Here is a 14,849-nt window from a genome sequence, read left to right on the forward strand (position 1 = left end):
GTGGCGCTGTCGGTGCTACTGGAATCATCGATGGAAGGGCATGTACAAGTGCCTCCATGCGGTGTAGTAGCGGTGCTAGCGCCTCCACCAGAGGCTCGGTGGACGGTTCCCTCCTCGGTGGCGGAGTCGGTGCCGGAGGCGGTGCCGGAATCGGTGCCGGAGACGGTGCCGGTGGAGGTTGGAACCTTTGCATCGTTTTCTCGATGGCCTCCTGGACCAGCCGGTCCAGTTCTGCCCGGAGACCAGGGGTAACAATACCCGGCTCGACGGGAGAGGGAGGCTGAGGCAGAGCCGGAGGGACCACCGTAATCGGTGGGATCTCGGCTCCCACACCCCGAGAGGGTGAGGGTTTCCTTGATGCCTGCGAACGAGACGTGGACGGTGCCAAGTCTGATCGAGGCCTCTTAGTCGGTGGCTCGGCTTGTTCAGAGGTCGATGACTGTGGATCCTCGACAGGCCGAGACTTGTGCCGTTGATGGCGATGCTTGTCCTTTCGGTCTCCTCGCCCATCCGGGGAGGGGACAGGAGTCGACGGCCGAGAAGTCATCGATGGTGGACGGTCACCGGAGGGTTGACGATGGTGGTGCAACTTCGACGGTGCCGGTTCCGATGACGTCGATGCTATCGATGGCGTTGGGGTGGGTGCATGGAAGAGGAGCCCCATCTTCTCCATCCTGGCTTTGCGACCCTTAGGTGTCATTAAGGCACATTTGGTGCAAGTCAGGACATCATGCTCACTACCCAAACACAAAACACAAACCCTATGGGGGTCTGTGATTGACATAGTCCGGGTACAGTCCGGACAACGACGGAACCCCGTCGCCATGGCCTAGGGCCAAATTTAGCCGCGGGATCGGTAAGTGCCAACAGGCCTCGAGGGCCAAAATCGACGGCAGTCGATGAAAAACGGCAAAAAACTTACCGGAGTCCGCGAAGGTGACAAAAATTTGTCGAAGGGAGACCCCTGAGGGGCAAATTTTTCTTCGGAAAGAAAAACCGAATTCCTGTCAGGAACGTGGTAAGAAGAGCTCCTTTCACCGCGTGGCAACTGCTGCGCGGAAAAAAGAAGACTGAGGGGAGACCCCTGCTGGCTGCAGGGTCAGTGCCTTGCTGGGCATGCCCAGTAGGGGCCAGTCAAAGTTCTGTTAAAGTTCTGTTAAACTTTGACAGAAGTTTTTCTGTGGTGGGCTCCATCCTCGATGTCACCCATTTGTGAGGACAACCATCCTGCTTGTCCTGTGAGAAAGAAGAGGAAGATTCCTCAGAATCTGCCCCCCTGTGCTATGGGATCTGTCCTGGCAGGAGAAGCAGACCACGGAGCGGGCTGCTGGGGAGACAGAGGGGACGGGGAATTCCCTTCCCCCATCGTGACTGGAATCTCTGAGGAGACTGAGCCTAAAATGGCGACTGTGCCCGCACTTCATGGCAAGGGCCGTGAGGCAGGACCCGGCACCCCCCCAAACGCGATTGCCACTGATCTCCGCCGAACCAATACTCCCCCGACGGGCTCTGATGTTCCTTCACCTCCAGGGATGCAGGCTGAACACAGCCGATCCCTCGAGAGGCACGCGCGCCCAGAGCCGCACGCCCGACAGCATGGACCGCGCGGCATGAGGAAACCAAAAAAGAAAACTTTTTTTTTTTTTTTATCAAACCTGACAACACACTACCTAACTAACAACTAACTAACTAAAAGCTCTTCAGTTTTCTTGGTGGGTGTCGGGGCTCTCCTTTCACTTTGGGGTGAATGATCCATGAAAAACCTACCAAGAAAACTGAAGAGCTTTTATTTATTTATTTATTTGTTTGTTTATTTGTTTCCAACCTGTCCGGCGGTATGCGGGTCCGGGTCCTGAAGTGGTCCTGTTGGGGTGAATGATCCAGGCTCCCCAGTATCAACCCAAGCTGGGCTTTAAGAAGGGCCCTCGACCCTGAGCCGCAGCTGCCTCCAAGACCAGGGGGGATGGTCCCCTCAGGACCTGCCGACCCCCCTGGGAGGCTGAAGGACGGACTCCTCACACTTGTTGCTCCTTCTCCTCTATTTTTTTTCAATTAACTTAATAAAACCTAACAAACTAACCCTGTCTCTTTCTAGGTTTTTTTTTTTTTTTAAGAATCAATACAGACTGTGAATGTTGCACCCCTACCATCTCCTGGAGACAGAGTAATACTGGCAGACTGTGGGTGGCACCTTGGTATATAAGGCAGAGTATGTCAAAACTTTCTCAGTCTCCATCTGCTGGAGGTGAGGCAAAACCCAGGAGTCTGGACTGATCCGGGTATGTACAGGGAATAACAGTTTTTGGACTTCTCCTCCAGGAATTTATCCACACCTTTTTTAAAACCAGCTAAACTAACTGCCCTAAACCACATCCTCTGGCAAGAATTCCAGAGCTTAATTGTGCATTGAGTGAAAAAGAATTTTCTCTAATTTGTTTTAAATGTGCTACTTGCTAATTTCATGAAGTGCCCCCTAGTCCCTCTATTATTTGAGATATTAAATAACAGATTCACATTTACCTGTTCTAGTCCTTTCATGATTATATAGACCTCTATCATATTCCCCCCTCAGCCCTAACCTCTTCAGCCTTTCCTCATAGGGGAGCTGTTCCATCCCCTTTATCATTCTGGTCAGCCTTCTCTGTACCTTCTCTATCGCAACTATATCTTTTTGAGATGTGGTGACCAGAATTATACACAGTACTCAAGGAGTGATCTCATCATGGAGCGATACAGTCATTATGACCTTTTCTGTTTTATTCACCATTCCCTTCCTAATAGTTCCTAACATTGTTTGCTTTTTTGACTGCTGTAGCACACTGAGCCAACAATTTCAATGTGTTATCCACTATGACACCTAGATCCTTTTCCTAGGTTGTAACTCCTAATATGGAACCTAACATCATGTAACTATACCTTGGGTTATTTTTCCCTATAATCACCTTGCCCTTGTCCATATTAAATTTCAGCTGCCATGCGGATGCCCAATCTTCCAGTCTTGCAAGGTCCTCCTGCAATTTATCATAATCTGCTTGTGATTTAACTACTCTGAATAATTTTGTATCACTGATTACTTCACTCATATTTGTTTCCAGATAATTTATAAATATATTGAAAAGCACAGGTCCCAGTACAATCCCTGAGGCATTCCACTGTAATAATCGACAATTTAATCCTCTCTGTTTCCTGTCTTTTAACCAGCTTGTAATCCACGAAAGGGCACCGCCTCCTATCCCATGACTTTTTAGTTTACTTAGAAGCCTCTCATGAGGGACTTTGTCAAACACCTTCTGAAAATCCAAATACACTACATCTACCGGTTCACCTTTATCCACATGTTTATTAACCCCTTCAAAAAATGTAGCCTTGCCTTGTGTAAATCTATGCTGTCTGTGTTCCATTAAACCATGTCTTTCAATATAATCTGTGATTTTGATCTTTAAAATAGTTTCCACTATTTTTCCTGGTACTGAAGTCAGGCTCACCAGTCTATAGTTTGCCAGATCACCATTGGAGCCCTTTCTAAATATTGGGGTTACATTGCCATCCTCAGGTCTTCAAGTACAATGAACGATTTTAATCATAGGTTACAATTGTTTTTTACTAATAGAGCTGAAATTTCATTTTTTAGTTCTTTAGAACCCTTGGTTGTATGGTATCTGGTCCAGGTGATTTGCTACTCTTTAGTTTGTCAATCTGACCTACTAAATCTTCACACTGATTTGGTTCAGTTCATCTGACTTATCAAACTTGAAAACTATCTCCAAAACCGGTATCTCCCCACCATCCTCATTTGTAAACACAGAAACAAAGAGTTAATTTAGTCTTTCTGCAATGGCCTTACCTTCCCAAAGAGCCCCTTTAACCCCTTGATCATCTAATGGTCCAACCGACTCCCTTGCAGGTTTCCTGCTTTGGATATATTTTTTAAAGTTTTTATTATGAGTTTTTGCTTGTACGGCCAACTTCATTTCAAATTCTCTCTTAGCCTGTTTTATCAATATTTTACATTTAACTTGCCAATACTTAGGCTTTTTCCTATTTTCTGCAGATGGATCCATCTTCCAATTTTTGAATGAAAACCTTTTGGCTAAAAAGCATTCTTTCACTTCACCTTTAACCATGCTGGTAATCATTTGACCTTCCTTCCACCTTTCTTAATGCATGGAATACATCTGGAGTGCGCTTCTAAGATGGAACTTTTAAACAGTGTTTACACCTCTACCATCTGCTGGAGACAGAGAAATACTGAGGGACTGCAGGTGGCACTCTCGGTTATGTAGCAGAGCCTCAACGTTTTGTTCTCTACCTCTATCTGCTGGTAGGGATGCAGAAAACCACTTGTCTGGACCGATCCAAGGTACGAACAGGAATGGTTTAAATATGGGAATTCATAGGGTCACCTACCCAAGAGTGGTAGAGAACCAGAACGTAAGACAACTGGGCAGACTGGGAGGGCTGATTGGTCCTTAGCTGCAGTTACTTACTATTATATATATAGTGTCACCCTCCCACTGCGCACATTAAAGAGCTCCTGCTATCCTGCTTCTACTTTTCTTACAAGAGAAAAGAAGGGTCCTTTCAGGGACAGAAATGCTGAACATGTACAACCCTTGGATATGAAGCATGCAGAAACATTTAAGATACACTTTTTTTTTTTATACAAAAGCAGTGTTAAACGTTGCATTTTCTTCACATAAGAGAGCCTCCTGAAAGTAATAGGAGAATTCAAAACTGTTCCAAGTTTACGATTCACAGCTGTCCCCTTCCTAGGAGAGAGAAGCCAACTTGTTGTGTGGAAGGGCCGGGTGCTCCCTCTCCATGGCTCTGTGCCACTGAAGCACGGGGACTTCCATTTCTCTTTCAAGCCACTTGGCTACCGTCAGCAGCTGCTGCTCACAGAATGCACGGCCTATGAACTGGAGCCCCAGCGGTAAGCCCCTGGCAGAAAGGGCAGCAGGAACAGTCACGGCTGGCAGGCCTGAAGATAAAAATAAGAACAAAAACCAAAGGTCACACATGACTTGAATTACACAACTTGGATCAAGAGGGAGACTGTCCCAGGCCGTGGTCTGCGACTGTCTGAAAGGGACAACGCTGTGCTCAGACAGCCAGTCAGATCCTGTCACGTATCCCGGCGTACGACCGTGGGGAAGGCCTATGTCCCAGCCCAATTCTAAAGGTCACACACGACACCCCCCACACTGCGTGCATGTGTGTGTGTGTGTGCGCATAATTGGACTCGCAGGAATTGTAATATGTTTAAAAAAAAAAAAATTTAACTCTTTCAGTTGAAAGTAATGAATGTGTTAAAAATGATTTTTTTTAAATGCATTAATAGCACTGCAGTAGTTTCCTTCCCCAAATATTAAATGACTACAATTGCTCCAATTATATACTATATCTATCTATCGACTAGGGGTTTTGCTTGCCGACCCCGCCAGCGAGCTTTCTGCTCTGGACTCTATGCTCCTGCCTGCATGGCCGGGTGGGGAGGGAGCCATCGAATTCGGGAGCCTGGCTCTCCTTTTGTTCCCGTAGTTGGAGTGTGCCTGCACGGTGAGGGAAACCCCCCAGAAGAGGAGTTTAGAATTGCTTGCAAAGAGCGTATGACCTGCAGGTGCAAACTCAGATTGTAAGTCATCTGGGGACAGGGCAATACCTACAGTACCTGAATGTAACGGCTTTGAAGTGCCAAAAAAGCAGAATATACATGAATACAGGAAGACAAGGGTGTGGGTGCGGCGGAATAGGGGTAGGTGTGCGTGTGTTCGTGGGGCTCATGGGTAAAGGCACTTTCCCCCTTTCACTCTACACTTTGTCCTGCTCCCCTCATATGTGCGGAGGGTGCTAGTGGTGTAGGTGAGCTGTATGTGGGGGTGGCAGTGGAATAAGGGAGTGGCCAGAGGGCGTGTGTGTTGGGGGACAGAGGCATGGTATTGGGGGTGCAGATGGTAGGGGGTTGGGAGGAATGAGTGTGCACTCATTCCCCCTTCTCTCCCGCCCCCTGGGTGAGTAGGGGGCAGTGATGTGGTGAGATGTGACGGTGTAGGGTGCGCGTGTGTGTGTCTGTGTGCGTGCAGGGGGAGATGTGCAGGTGGTTTGGGGTAGGCTGAGGTTGGGTTGTATGTGCTCGTACGTTCCACTTCCTCGAGTTGGTGGTGGTGGCAGTAGTGGAGGTGGGGTTGGTTGGAGGGAGGTGGAGTATGTGCGTACAGCAGGTGGATGTCGAGGGATAGATGCAGATGGAAGTGTATGGGGGTAGGGGTGATTGGGGGGTATTTGAAGGGGGAGCATGTGTGTATAGTTGGCAGGGGGTTGTGTGGCAGAACTGGCGCGTATGTGCAGGTGGGTGTTGTGTGAATGGGTGGTGCATGGTGGCGTGAGAGAGTGAATAGATGTGTTGGGGGGGTGGCTGTTGTAATTGAGTTTGTGGTTTGTATGGTGTGGGTGATAACGTGAAGGTATAGGTGTTGGGAGGAGTGTGGCAATGGAGGTGAAAGATGCATGTGTGAGTAATGTGTGGTGGTGCTAGGAGGGGGGAGAGTGGTCTGAGTGGCTATGGATGGTTATGGGTGGGTAGAGGTATGTGTGAAGATATGTTTTTGTGGTGTGAGCGGTGTGTGGTACTGTGAGGGGGCAAGTGGCTAGGGATGAGTAGGTCTACAAGAGGGTTGAGCATTTAACTGAGCTTAGAGGGGTGGGTAGGTGGAGGTGTAAGTTGGTGGTGGGAAGGAATAAGTGGGTATGCGGATGGGAGGGGGACAAGTATTGCAATAAGGTTTCCAGCTGTGTGCATGATGTGGTAGCTGTGGTTAGGGGGGTGTGCGAGGGTATGAGTTTGTGGTGTAAGGTGGGGGTAAGACACCAGGGGGACAGCAGGTTTGAAGGGGAGGGGCTAAGGGTTGCAACTGGTTTGTGGTGGTGCGAGATGCATTGTAGGTGGTGGTGTAAGTGGTGTGCAGTGGGCTGGGGCTGCGAGTGGCTGTCTGGTGGTTTATGTGGTACGAGTGGCAGTAGGGGGTTGCGTGTGGATGGGACTGTATTGAGATGTGTTTCAGGCTAAATATTTCTGGGGTGAGGTGGTGTGAATGGTATTGGGTGGGGCAGAGGTATGTCCGTGGGTTGCATGCTTTGGGGGTGTGGGAAGAAGAGTGCAGGAGTGTGGGCACTCGCTTCTCATTCTACTCTCCACTTTGTCATCCTTCCTCTCTCCCTCCCAAACAGTCTCTTAAACTTGCCCCACCTCCTCCTCCTTCCTGGACCTCGGAGGTTCCCCGTTTCCCCTCCCGGCAGGCCGGCATGTTAGCAATTCCCCCACTGGTGCTGCAGAGTCGGGGTTGTGCAGGTGCCTTCTCTCCCCCCCTCCGATCAGGTCTTTATTTCAAAGCTGCTGGGGCAGCCCCGCGCTTTGCACAGATTCCGGGGCTCTGTGCAGCCTGCCCTGCCAATCATGCATGTGATTGCACTGTGGGGCTGAGGAATTACCCAGAGCCCCTAATATTTTTATTATTTCCACACACACACACATATATATATACATACACACTGTATGCATACACTCACACATTGTATATGTCTGTGTGTATATAAATGTACAGATATCAATCAGCTGTTCAGTAAAACATTGTTTTACAAAAGACACTAAATGCAATGTCATTAATGGAATAACAGATCCTGGGTAGTGCTACTCATGTCTCGTGCACGGAGACCTTCGGCCTCACGACTCACAACCTCTGATGTGCACATCCCTCTGTCGCCCTATCAGTCTGAGCTACTTTCCAAGAGCAAGGCTGCCTTAACCATGCCCGATTACATCATAGCCACCCCTCCAGGCTCACTCTGATTCCAAAATGTGGGGAGAACAAGAATTAAAAGCTCAAGTGTATGGTTTACATGGAAAACCTTTTGCTTTAAAGAAAAAGAAAAAAAAAAAAGTTAGCGGTGTGCAGCCAGAATATTGGGACTCCAACAAGGTAAGTTTCAAAGGCAGGTCCGCAACTAAAACTGCGTTTCTCCCACAGACATCGCCTTTCAGCAAAACTGACCATCTGATACGCAGGTCAAACTTGTGCCATGTCCTCAAACGCAAGGACCAGACTGAGCGGAGGAATTCCGGGGGGGGGAGGGCGTGGGGAAAGCTTTGGACGCTTGCAAGTACATTTTCCCGAAAACCTTCAGCACACATAATGTAAGGTGGAGCTGAAAATGATCCGCCAAATTCACCTGCACACAAAGTGGACCTTAGGCATGAAGAGTCCACCCTGAAAACCAGTGGATCTTAAGCGCGTTACAAACTCCCCCCTTGTGAAAGCAAACGCGCGTATCCCGTTCCATTCTTCTTTGCAGGGATTTCAGGCTTGAATTCAGTCGGGAAACCTACTTTCCCTGGCTGCATTCATTGGTCTCCCAGTCTTTAGGACATCAGTAAGAAAGACTCGGCTTGGCCAGCTGAGAAGCTACAGAGTCTGCATGCAGCGAGACGGCACGGCCCGCAGCGCCAGCAGCGGAGGAGGGGACACGCTGACGTCATGGTCTGCTCTTCTACTGGGCTCAAGATGGATGCGCCCAGCCTTCCTGGAAGGCACTTTCCATTTTTTAAGTGGAATGGTTTGCTTCTGTGTTTTTGCTGGCTTTCTTTTTTGACTGGGGGGGGGGGGGGGGGGGGGGGGGAGGTATCTGATTTTTAGTGAAATCACGTTGATGACTATGGTTGATTTAATATATTTTTGTACTGGCTGTTCTAGTGTCTATTTTTGACTTTGGTGTAATTTATGATTGTCATATTTTGAAGCTGCTATTTTATTGTATCTCACCTCGGGCGCACTTGTGGTAGGGTGATTAATAAATAAAAGTTTTTACCATTACAATTCTCTACTCAAGGGAAGGGTGTCCTTAATACACAGTGTCCTGTTAAGGCAGCTGACCAATATTCTAGAGAAGGGGCAGTGGGAGCCCCGATGTTCTTACCGGCCATGTTTGCAGACTGAGTAAAGATGTCCTCTTGGGTGCTGCGCGTCCTGTTGTCCTCCTTGATGAATTCTTTGAATTGTGGTGCGTCCCCCAGGGTGGTGGGGGTGAGCAGAACATCCACCCCTGAACTAAAGACCTTCACGAAGTCCTCTGCGATGAGCCGCCTCACCTTCTGGGCTTTGAGACAGTACCGCTCGTAGTTTCTGCAAAAGACAAAAAGAGTCGGCATGAGAAAGAAAGGAAGATCCTCAAAGCAGATGCCACTAACCCCTTGCTATGAGGGAAAAACCAAACCCTGCTAGCCCTTCATCGCGCAGTGCCTCCAAAGCAGGCGCCAGGAACGTCTCCCCCGCGTGGCGAGCAGGGAGATCACACCTGTAGCAAGCTCGCGCTCCTTCGCACAGTGCGGAAGGTTAGCCCTGGGGTTTCCAGCAGAAGCAGTTCCCTGCAAGCGAAAGCCTGGGGAAATATTTCCGTTTTATAGCACAAGCGCCTGCTCTGCCCAGAAAGCATCACTTCAAAAAGATGTATTACTTTTTTTTAGGCAACTGCTGGAATCCTCAAGTCTCTCCCTCCTTAAGTGGGACGTTTTCTGAAAAATATATTTTTATACCCTCTCCCTTCAAAAGCCCCCGGGTTTTAATGTGATTTTCTATGAGTGTTCAAGACGTCCATCTCTCCCTGCTTTCCAAATGCTGGCATGCAGAAGGCACTGCTGCCTTCGTACATGTACTATAGTGTGCTGAAGAACGCTGGGGGGGGCCAATCGGCAATTAAAATGTCATGCTGGTTATTCCTTCTGTCTGGGGGATGCAATCAGGTGGACTGTCCAGTCGGAAACAGCCCTGGGACTGGAGCTCGCAGTGACAGATGAAGGCTGGATTAAAAGAAAGCCACGGGGAGGGAGCAAACAGCCCAGAGCACGAATGTTTTTTTGCTTCCCATTTGCAGCTATAAAGGGCATTGGGTTACCCAGGGGAGCTCTGCCTGTAATAAGCCGTGTTTCTGCTTTGCACAACTGTCCGCTGTTCCTTAAACCCCAGAGTGGAGGGAAACCTTCCAGGCTGTAGCGTGTTTCCCCCCCCCCCCCCCCCCACGTCTTGCATGTTCAATGAGAGAAGCCGGAGAGCTCAGGTTCTGCCGTCACTGAAGAAGTAACTCGAGAGGGCCACGGATGACTCGTCTGTTTATTGCACAGCTCCAGAAGAGAGGAGTCGGGTGCCCGGCTGATGTGCTGTGCTCTTCCACGGGCACCGAGCCCAGTCCTGCTCTCAAGCGTAATTGGCTGGAAACTGGAAGTTCGCAGCTCTGAAGACAAACATCCCTGTCATCGTGCAGAATCCAATCAATTTCACAAGCTGGCAATCACGCGTGGCCGGGCATGCTGTAAAGGTCATGGACGATGCCGGATTCCCATGCGGACACCCGGTGCACAGCGAACAGAAAGCTCTTTATTTCCTGGCTTTCTTCCTCCTCTCGACCTAATCCACTTGGGTGCAACACTTATTTTATGTAAACAACTTTTCTAAAACAAGCAGACGTGGCCTTCAAACCTGCTTCCCATGGTTCAGTGATGTTACCTGATCAGACCAACCCTCCCCCTTTATAAATAACAAAAATGTCAGCAGAGTACAACCTCTGCCACCTTTGTCATTGTTCCTGCGGTGAAACCCCTTGTATAATCAGAACCAAGAGAAACCCCCCCCCCCCCCCCCGCAAAGGTCAGAAGACCTTCAGGAAAGCTACTGGAAAAGGAAGGGACCCCATAAAACCGTTTCCTGCATTCATTCATATCATCATGTTCTCCAGCTATTCCTATATCTCTGAGGGGGAAATCTGCTTCCAGTGCACCAGACTTACCGTGTGAGCGGCCAAAAGTAAGCCGTGTGACAGGGCCTCCTGCGCCTTGGAAACCTTACATCTCACAGGTCCTCCTCCAAATAGCGCTGCAACCTAGGCCACAAAAGCTGTACCCTGCAGCATGACCATGATGCTCCCACTTACCGGATTTTCTTGCTGCTTCATCTTAGCGTTGATGAGCAGTACCATGAGCTCTCTGGATTAACCTATATTGTACATCCCTCATTCTCGTCTGGGGCTCTTCACAATGTTCACTCTTATTGCTCTCATATCTACCAAGAGATTGGGGTACCCAGGTCCACAGACCACATATCGCTGAGAATTCTAGTCTTATCTTCATTTTGCAGTACTAACAGATTATAGATAGCAGCTATCTTCAGCTAGCCCTCTGGTTGCATGGTTAGAAATGCTGTCAAATGCTTGGCTATACTTTGCACTTGGGAATCTTTTGCAAAATAATGTGCCAATAGCCTGTATGCAAACCGTAGGCTCTAAGGGATATCATAAGAATGTAAGAAGTTGCCATATTGGGTCAGACCAAGGGTCCATCAAGCCCAGCATCCTGTTTCCAACAGTGGCTAATCCAGGATATAAGTACCTGGCAAGTACCCAAACACTAAGTAGATCTCATGCTACTGATGCCAGTGATAGCAGTGGCTATTCTCTAAGACAACTTGATTAATTGCAGTTAATGGACTCCTCCTCCATGAACTTATCCAAACCTTTTATAAACCCAGCTACACTAAATGCACTAACCACATCCTCTGGCAACAAATTCCAGAGTTTAATTGTGCTTTGATAGAAAAAGAACTTCTCCAATTAGTTTTAAATCTGCCACATGCTAACTTCATGGAGTCCCCCCTAATCCTTCTATTATCCAAAAGAGTAAATAACCGATTCACATTTACCCGTTCTAGAGCTCTCATGATGTTAAACATCTCTATCATATCCTCCCCTCAGCCGTCTCTTCTCCAAGCTGAACAGTCCTAACCTCTTTAGCCTTTCCTCATAGGGGAGCTGTTCCATCCCTATCATTTTGGTTGCCCTTCTCTGTGCCTTCTCCATCGCAACTATATCTTTTTTGAGATACAGCGACCAGAACTGCGCAGAGTACACAAGCTGCGATATTACCATGGAGTGATATAGAGGCATTATGACATTTTCTGTTTTATTAACCATTCCCTTCCTATAATTCCTAACATTCTGTTTGCTTTTTTGATTGCCACAGCACACTGAGCCGATGATTTCAATGTATTATCCAATATCATGCCTAGATCTCAAACTCCTCCAATATGGGCCCAGCGCAAGGAATCTCTGTAACTAAGATGCTCATATGCACTACACCTGCCTCGGTCCATTTTGCCCTACCCTCTGATGAATGTTCAGATCAGAAATTGGGATTAGCAAATATGGAGAAATTGCATCTTTATTTATTTATTATTTATTTATTTATAGGGTTTATATACCGGAGGTTCCTGTATAAAATACATATCACCCCGGTTTACAAGAAACAAGAACTATCGCTTCATTTAGCGGTTTACATTGAACATTGAACATATTAATTAACATTGAACATTGGACATTGAACATAAACATTGAACATATTAATTAAATTAACGAATTAGTATATATTGCTGACAGTTAATAAATAATACCTAATAAATAAATAGCGTGGTTATAAGGTTCTAACATGATTGAATATAATATATATGATTATAAAGGTATAAGATAAATAAATGACCCGATTATTTCAACTGGTCTCTTTGTGAAGTTATATGCTGTGGGATGGGGAGAGAGCGAATAGTCTGAAACATGACTTTCTTCCTGCTTTTAGCTTTCTGGGAATGCTTGTTTAAACAACCAAGTCTTAAGTTTCTTTTTGAATGTAGCGTGGTCAGGTTCAAGGCGGAGGTCTGGAGGTAGCGAGTTCCATAGTGAAGGGCCCGCTGTGGAAAGCGCGCGTTTCCTCAGGGAGGATTTAGCCGGTTGGGTGATTAGTCTGTTCTGATACGCACTTCGCGTCGGTTTCATGGAGGTGTGTAGCTGAATTTGAAACGTTAAGTTGAGAGGAGCTATGTTGTGTAGTGCCTTGTGTATCATCATTATGGACTTGAATTGGATCCTGTATTTAATCGGAAGCCAGTGGAGGTGATGAAGGATTGGAGTGATGTGGTCTCTTTTTTTGGCGTTTGAGAGGATTCTTGCAGAGGCATTTAGGACCATCTGAAGTGGTTTGGTGGTGCATGCTGGTAGGCCTAGTAGGAGGGAGTTACAGTAGTCCAGTTTGGGAAGTATGATGGCTTGAAGTACCATGCGGAAGTCTCTGTATAGCAGGAGTGGCTTTAGTTTCTTTAAGGTCTGTAGTTTAAAGAAACATTCTTTTGTTGTGTTATTAACGAATTTGTTGAGGCTGAATCCGTTGTCTAAAATGACCCCCAGGTCTTTTACTTGTTGAGAGGTGGAGTGCAAGGAAGTATCCGTAAGTTGACTAGAGATAGGAGGTGTGGGTGATACATAGTTTTCTGGTGCTATAAAGAGGAGTTCGGTTTTGTTTGTGTTTAAAACCAGGTTGAGGCTGGCGAGTAGTTTGTTGATAGCTGACAGGCATGTATTCCAGTATGACATTGCTTTGTGTAGTGATTCTTCTATAGGGATGAGAATTTGAATGTCATCCGCGTATAGGAAGTGTATTAGCTTGAGGTTGGTGAGTAAGTGACAGAGTGGGAGAAGATATATATTGAAAAGAGTCGGAGAGAGCGATGATCCTTGCGGTACCCCCCTCTTGGAATCAATGGCGTGAGATTCTTTGTTATTTATCTTGACCTTGTATGATCTGTTCTCCAAAAATGATTTGAACCAGTTGAGGGCTGCTCCTGTGATGCCGATGTCATTTAGGCGTTGCAGGAGGCACTGGTGGTTTACGGTGTCAAACGCTGAGGAGAGATCCAGAAGTGCTAGGAGGCAAGGTTGGCCTTTTTCCAGATTGAAGATAATGATGTCTGATAGTGAGGCTAATAGTGATTCAGTGTTCCTGGTCTTACGAAAGCCAAATTGGTTTGGGGTGAGTATGTTGTTATCGTCCAGGAATTCTGAAAGTTGTTTGTTAACAACTTTCTCCATGATTTTGGCTATAATAGGAAGGTTTGCTATTGGTCTGAAGTTAGCTGGGTCTGAAGTGGGCAAGTTGGGTTTTTTGAGGAGCGGTTTGAGCATGGCCAGCTTAAGTTGGTTCGGGACTTGGCCTTGGGAGAGACAGCAGTTAATGATGTCAGCAATAGGTTTGGCTGTGATGTTAGTGATCATACTCAGTATGTTTGACGGAATATGGTCTGATGGATGCGAGGATGGTTTTATCTTCTTGAGGATATTCTCTATTTCTAGTGTAGATGTAAGCTCAAAGGTGGTGAGCACTGCTAGGGTTGTGTTGGATTGTTGGGCGGTTAAATGTGATGGTTGTTGGGTGGTTGAAAGTGTTGATTGTTGGATGGTTGAGTGCGATGAAGGTTGTGATTGTTTGATTGTAGGGATTGATGCTTGTTGGACTGATGAGTGTGATGAATGTTGATAGGTTGAGTGCGATGATTGGGAGCTGTGGTTGTTTACGTGATTTAGATGTGTAGATGATCCCTTGAGGGGGGCTAGGAGTGAGGTGATTTTATTGTCGAAGAAGTCTGCTAGTTCATTCGCTTTGTTGAGAGCTTGATCATCTGGAATTGTAGGTGCTGGGGGTTTGGTAAGAGTTGAGACATAGGAGAAAAGAGCTCTTGAATCAAAGATAAGGTGGTGAATTTTTTTGGAGAAATATTCTTTTTTAGTTTTGTTGATGTCATTTCTGTATGAGTTGAGGCACGATTTGTAGCTAAGGAGGGTGTTTGAAGATGGGTTTTTTCGCCATTTTTGTTCCTTGCATCTCAGGTCTTGTTTACGTTTTTTCAGCTCCGGAGTGAACCAAGGTTTCCTGTTGTCTTTGTTAGGATTGATGTGTTTGGTCGTCATGGGGCACACTTTATCTGCTA

The 14,849-nt window shown here is 47.0% G+C and overlaps 1 protein-coding gene across 3 annotated transcripts in view; it reads right to left on the reverse strand.

Annotated features, from left to right (window-relative positions):
- Nucleotides 1–3,971: 3,971 nt before the first annotated feature.
- QRSL1 (glutaminyl-tRNA amidotransferase subunit QRSL1) overlaps nucleotides 3,972–14,849 on the reverse strand; it is a 54,327-nt gene continuing 43,449 nt past the window's right edge. For 2 of the 3 annotated variants that reach the window (XM_029595323.1, XM_029595325.1), the window contains 2 exons: nucleotides 8,971–9,176; nucleotides 3,972–4,981 (listed from right to left, as the gene is read on the reverse strand). In XM_029595323.1, coding sequence (XP_029451183.1) covers nucleotides 4,770–4,981; nucleotides 8,971–9,176 — 418 coding nt within the window. In that variant the 3' untranslated portion in view covers nucleotides 3,972–4,769. The remainder of the gene's footprint in view (nucleotides 4,982–8,970; nucleotides 9,177–14,849) is intronic. The other variant, XM_029595324.1, reaches the window with a different exon arrangement.

The sequence above is a fragment of the Rhinatrema bivittatum genome, chromosome 3 (genome assembly GCF_901001135.1).
Source record: "Rhinatrema bivittatum chromosome 3, aRhiBiv1.1, whole genome shotgun sequence".
Lineage (NCBI taxonomy): Eukaryota > Metazoa > Chordata > Amphibia > Gymnophiona > Rhinatrematidae > Rhinatrema > Rhinatrema bivittatum.